This window comes from Ictidomys tridecemlineatus, chromosome 3 (genome assembly GCF_052094955.1).
Source record: "Ictidomys tridecemlineatus isolate mIctTri1 chromosome 3, mIctTri1.hap1, whole genome shotgun sequence".
Classification (NCBI taxonomy): Eukaryota; Metazoa; Chordata; class Mammalia; order Rodentia; family Sciuridae; genus Ictidomys; species Ictidomys tridecemlineatus.
In genome coordinates this window covers 145,986,285-145,992,577 of record NC_135479.1, presented here as the reverse complement: position 1 = coordinate 145,992,577, position 6,293 = coordinate 145,986,285, and the positions used below count along the sequence as shown (strand labels likewise).

Sequence of the window (6,293 nt, the reverse complement as noted above, 5' to 3'; positions counted from 1 at the left end):
TGCAAACGTTGTACATTTTTTCCTTTAACTTTTCTGTATTAATAAGGCAAACACCTCAGTTGACCCCACACTTCATAGGCACCGCCTAATACTCGGGGCACGACACGGAGCCCTGGGGCGGGACGAGGTGAATCTCCTGCGTCTTCAGTGCGTCACGTCGCGCACGTCCCACATGCCTCGCGCGTCACGCACGCCCCGCTGGCTCCGCCCCTCACCCCGCCCATCGGCCCGCCCGTCTGCTCCACCCGCGTCCCTCCCACGCCGGCGAGGGGTGACTTTGAGCGCACCAGCGCCACCGCTGCCGCGGTAGGTGTCGTGTGGTTGGCGGAGTAGGCGGCCATGGGGAGCCTCCGCGGCCTGCGCCTGGCAGCTGGTGAGACTCAGAATGGGCTGGGGAAGAGGGAATCCTGCGGCTCAGGCCGGGGAATTGCTGGGTTTCTTGATGCACTATGGTTTGGAATTCCATCTTATTAGTGTCAGTAATAAGGCAGAGCTAGGGTTGAGCAAGCTGCTGCTAAGCAGACTCTGGAGACTAACCCAGTACACTGGCACCTGGCCCTCTATTTATCCAGCTTCCACCAACATAAGGGGTTCTTGCTCCCTCCTTTCCCTTCTCTTCTGAGCACCTTAATACATTTGGTATTCCTATAACTTTTTGCTTTCCACCTTAACCTTCCCTATCAGTTATTCTAATTGATCTTTCTTCTCCGCCTCTCTCCCCATCATCAGAAGAGTTTATTCTTGCTATCAGACCACCTGAGTCTGGAGTTTCCCACGGTTTAAGTGTCTGAATGGAAAAGGGGTTTAAGATCCCACAGAATAATAGTAAATGTTTTCCTTTTTTTAACATTTATTTTTTAGTTGTAGGTGGACACAATACCTTTATTTTATTTTTTTAAATGTGGTTCTGAGAATCAAACCCAGTGCCCCATACATGCCAGGCGAGTGCTTTTCCTCTTAGCCACAACCCCAGGCCCAGTAAATGTTTTCTTAAAAGGTGGGGGGGGGGGGCTGGAGATATAGCTCAGTTGGTAGGGTGCTTGCCTCATGCACAAGGCCCTGGATTCAATTCCCAGCATCACACACACAAAAAAAGGAGGAGGAGTACATGACTTTTAAGCAGTCTCAGTGCTTTTAATTTCTTGGATGAAAGTTTTATGTACATGTAGAACTTGCAGTTCGTTTTCTCGGTAGACATTTGTGTGGTGGGTATTTTGAAATTAGGAACTGAGAACTTAATTCCTCTTCTTGGGGAAACCAGGAGAGCCTTGGTATTACTGTAGGGCTGAGAATTGGTGTTGGCATCTTCACTCCTGTAGGTGCCAGGACAGTTTTCTTGCTCACCTTTATGAACTTTGATGAGATATAATGAGCGTTTGCTTTTGTTCCATGGTACAAGATTATTTAAAAGTTGTTCATTTTGGGGGGGGGGTGTACCAGGGATTGAACTCAGGGGCACTAGACCACTGAGCCACATCCCTAGGCCTTTTTGTATTTTATTAGAGACAGAGTCTCACTGAGTTGCTCAGCGCCTGGCTAAATTGCAGAGGCTGGCTTTGAATTCGAAATCCTCCTGCTTCAGTCTCCAGAGCTGATGGTCACACCCACGACTAAAAGTTGTTCAATTTTTAAAGGAAGAATAACCCCAAAGTTGACTAATGAAAGAATGCAAATATACATTGTTATGTAAATGAAACAGTGACCAAAAAAGAAAAAAAAAGAAAAGAAATTGTGCTGTGTTGAGAGGCCCTGTATCTCCAGCACATCCAACCAATACTGAATGTGTACATTTCCCAAGCTTAGTATGTAGCCTGCATCTCCATGATGCTCTAGTATAATAATCAAAAAGGTAATGCTTTACATGGCTTATCTTGTGTTTCAGTGAAGAATAGAATGGAAAATATGTTGCACCTGGAGATTATCACTTCCTAATAATGCAAAAAAAGAAAAGTATTGATTTCATTTGATTTTATTAGTTTGATTTAATTCACCTAAAATTTTTTGTGTATATTCTATTAAATATTGTGAAGCTTTTTAGCAGGACAAGGGAAAGAATCAATGCTTTGTTAAAAATAAATAAATAAAACAGCCTGTGTGAAAGTGTTTTTGATTAGTTGGAATTCAGATTGATTTTACTTCGTGTCTTGAGATTATTATACTAGAGCATCGTGGAACTTCCAAAGCCTCTCTTCAGGCATATGATGCTTTAGAACTTTACTAATGGGAACTTAACTAAGACAGTTCCTTCAGCCATCAAAGAATTATTTATTTTACTTCAGATAGAAAAACTTGAATAACACCTAGGAGGGGTTATGTGAGCATTTCTTTATAAATGATCTGTGAACATATGATATTTTTGTGAGCATTATCATGGGATCTGCTTTATTTTATAGCTAAATGCTTAACATACATTATTTTATTTGATTAATTTCTTGCAGCAGCCCTCTCTGGTAAGTCTTATTAGCCTCTCACCTTTTTGTAAATGAAACAGTTCAGAGGGTTAAGTGACTTGTCCATGATCACTTTGCAAAAAAAAAAAACAACTACAGTGCTGAAGGCAGTGCCCTCTCTTCTGAAATTTGTGCTCTTTGCCATGGCCAATTGGGTCTCATTAATGTGAAATGGAAGAGTCATATAATGCAGATTTATTTGTGAAATGGAAATACACATTCATGTGCAAATGGCTTTTCAAGAAAGTAAGATTGATGATAAGCAACCATAACCAAAGGAGTAGCAGATCAAATAGAAACATAATTGAAGCACACTTGATTTATCCACAATACTATTTGGAATAAGCTACTCTTGTCTATGACCATAGTAACCTGAACACCAGATTTTGTCAGGAATAAGGTCCTCTAGGTGAATAAAATTTCAGATAACTAAAACAATCTTTGAAACCATGGACCTTTACATTAATTATTTCCATTAGAAATTTTTGCTGGTCTCCTTTAGCAAACAATACAGACTTTTATGAGCTTGAATTTGTTAATTGTTTTGTATATGTAGAGATAGGTCAGGTTAACTTGCAGTACTCTGGACACCTATGCAGATGAGAGGTCTTGTGAACATCTGAATTTTATTCAAGTTTTATGATTATGTTCCTGTTTTTGAGAAAAAGGGTCCAAAGCTTGCATTGATTACTCATGAAAACTACGAATGTGAATGAATAGGAATTAAATGGCACCTGACCCACCCTGCTATGGATTCCTTGAGGTTAACTGGGCCTATTCTGTTCTTCCTAAATCCTCAGGTCATATTAGTGAAAAATTCGTAGTACTGGCCATACATAATATTTTGATGAGGGACTCTAGGAAATATCTTGGAATAAGTAGATATAAAGTGAGTTTTCATACTTCTTTTCTCTTGAGAGTAGAATGAAGTAGATGCAGCTTTAAGGATATTATCTCTTCTATAGGGTGATTATTAGATCAGAATATTGGAATGGCCTTACCAGAATGTTCCTTTACACATTCAGAAAATTTTGTTACCTCAAACTCCATTGACTTGTCAGACTTTAAAATGAATTTATTACAATCATTTTTACTCCCAATGCAGTGGATTGTGGGTTGTATTCTTGTGAGTTGAACCCATGTCTCAGAGCATTTACAGTCAAAAGATATCTTACGTAGTCCAGTTCCCTAATTTTTACACATTTGGTAATTAAAGACCCAAGAAAGGAATTCACTTGCTAAGAGTCACACACAGGCACAAAGCTGTGACATAACCAGTGTTTCCTAGCTCCCATTCTGATTTTATTTCTACAGTATTCTGCTCCTTCATTGCTTTTTTTGTTTGTTCTTGCTAACCAACCCTAAATGAGAATATGCCTATTGTAGCCACTCCCATGTTTGGCTTTGCTTATCACACCCCTCAGATCTTACCAATAGGTTTTTATTGAGCACCCACTGTGTGCCCTGCTATATTGTAAAAGTGCTTGACATGAATAGACTGCTCCTTTTCCTAGGGCTAGCTTATTGCCATGAGTAAACCAATCTACACAATGCACCCAGACAACCTATACAAAATAATATATACTAACTTCTGGAAAGTACTGCTGTGGTGTCCTGGGGCCAGTTCCTGCCAACATTGTGCATATCTTTTCCCATTTTTTAATTTTAGAATTGAAGTGTTACATTGGTAGCTTGAAATCTGGTATGGTGAGGGTTACTGGCACATTATAGAACAGGATTTCTCACCAGCCTTTCCCAAGAGCCAGTATACAACTGGCTTCAGGAATACAGAGAAAAGAAAAGATTTGTAAGCGTAGGATTGTAAATTGAAGGCTTCCTTCATTTGACATTTGTCATTGGAGGAGGTGGGAGTAACATGAGCAAAGATAGAGGCAATAATGAATCTGGACAGGTTCTTAGGAAGAAAGTAAGGAGAAAGAATTACCTTGGATTTTGATCAGGAGGTAATAGGTCTTTATGAGGAGTTTGAATTTGTTTGATTTGAATAAAAAAAAAAGTCTTCAAGCTGAAGTCATCAAAGAAACATCTTTGGAAAATTATCAAGACATCTGCATACAAGATAAATTGTGACCTGGAACAGTATAACTGTAATCCATGTATGAAGTGATGGTGGAAATGCTAAAAAGGGATTGTATGTAGAAAACTTCTTGAAGAAACAAAAGTTTGGAGGCTTGTCTTAGAACTTAAAAGACAAGCGTTTGAGTGTAGAAGTGTTACCCCACTGTCAGAAATAAGAAAGTTGGGGAAGTAATCAAGAATAACTTAAAAGATTTATGTTTATTTGGCAGAGAAGATGTGTTGTTTTTGGTGTAGGTGGCTTTGAATTGTAGGTGATGATAGGATCCCTTTGTCAAAGACCGGAGGAGATAGGACAGAAAAATATGGGAACCATTGGTGTAGAGCTGATTATTAAAATAGAATGGAAGAGAGGCTGGGCCTGGGGCTGGGGCTCAGCAGTAGAGTGCTCGCCTAGCACATATGAGGTGCTGGGTTCAATCCTCAGCACCACATAAAAATAAATAAATAAAATAAAGATACTGTGTCCAACTACATCTACAACTAAAAAAATATTTAAAATACAAATAGAATGGAGGAGTCCCTCTACAGTAGCACGCAATAGTGGTAAGGACTGAATCTTGGAGACCTGTCATAGTTTAATAGAAAGTGACAAATCATTAAAGAAGATAGACCATAGAAATAGGTTATGAAGTAAAAGAAGGTGAGGTGTAACATAAGAAAGGGTTGAATCCTCATAGAAGAATGAGATCAGTACAGTCAAATGGCCATGAAGGTGGGAAGAGTATAGTAAAATGGGCTCCCCGTGAGTCTAAAACACATAGTCATGTGGTGAAATAGGATCGATAGTATTTGAGCAATTTTCGTGAAGCTATTGATGGGGAGAAACCTTGTAATGAAATGAAGCGTGGGTGGTAAAGTGAAGGTAAAATAATACCTATTATTGATTAAATCACTTGAGCTATGAAAGGAATTTTATTATTTTATTTATAGGACGTTGACAACAGGTGAATGTTTTGTCCAAGATAGTGGAACCTCAGTGTTATTATGACCTGCAACAGAAATACCTGATATCTACTGGTAGAAGTATAACTTGGTTTCACCTTTCTGGAAAGCAGTTTGTTTTTTATATAGCCTAATCTTTAACCCACCACTGGCAAGATTCTAAGAAAACAGATAATTAGGAATGTCATCAAAGATTAATGTAGAAGAGCCAGGCATAGTAGCAGGCTGCAGTCTCAACTCCTTGGGAGACTGAGGCAGGAGGATCACTTGAACCCAGGAGTCAGAGATCAGTCTGGATAACGGAGCAAGACCCCTATCTCAAAAACAAAACAAAATTTAGAAAACTGGTCATTGAAGCCGGCCGGGCACAGTGGCACACACCTATAATCTCTGAAGTTTGGGAGGCTGAGGCAATTAAAGGGAGAACTTTGATTGCAAGTTCAAAGCCAGCCTCAACAATGGAGAGGTACTAAGCAACTCAGTGAGACCCTGTCTCTAAGTAAAGTACAAAATTGGGCTAGGGATATGGCGGCTCAGTGGTTGAGTGCCCCTGAGTTCAACCCCTGGTACCCCCCCCCCCAAAAAAAAAAAAGAACTAGTCATTGGAACATTATATATATTAGTGAAAATTGAGAACAATTGTAGCTGTAGGGCAAATTAAATTCAGGTTATATCTGTATGTTGGATATTACACAGCTCTCAGAAGTTTGTTTTAATATATGGGAATAGTATTTGTGACTTAAGTAAGATATAGTATTTTCTGATGAAAAATGTACATTATGTGTGATAATAGGAAAAAAA

The 6,293-nt window shown here is 39.4% G+C and overlaps 1 protein-coding gene across 1 annotated transcript in view; it reads left to right on the top strand.

The window, feature by feature from the left end:
* The first annotated feature begins 218 nt into the window (after positions 1-218).
* Fam162a (family with sequence similarity 162 member A) overlaps positions 219-6,293 on the top strand; it is a 28,128-nt gene continuing 22,053 nt past the window's right edge. Inside the window, exon 1 of the mRNA XM_005327664.5 lies at positions 219-373. Within this exon, the coding sequence (XP_005327721.1) occupies positions 340-373 (34 nt within the window). The 5' untranslated portion in view covers positions 219-339. The remainder of the gene's footprint in view (positions 374-6,293) is intronic.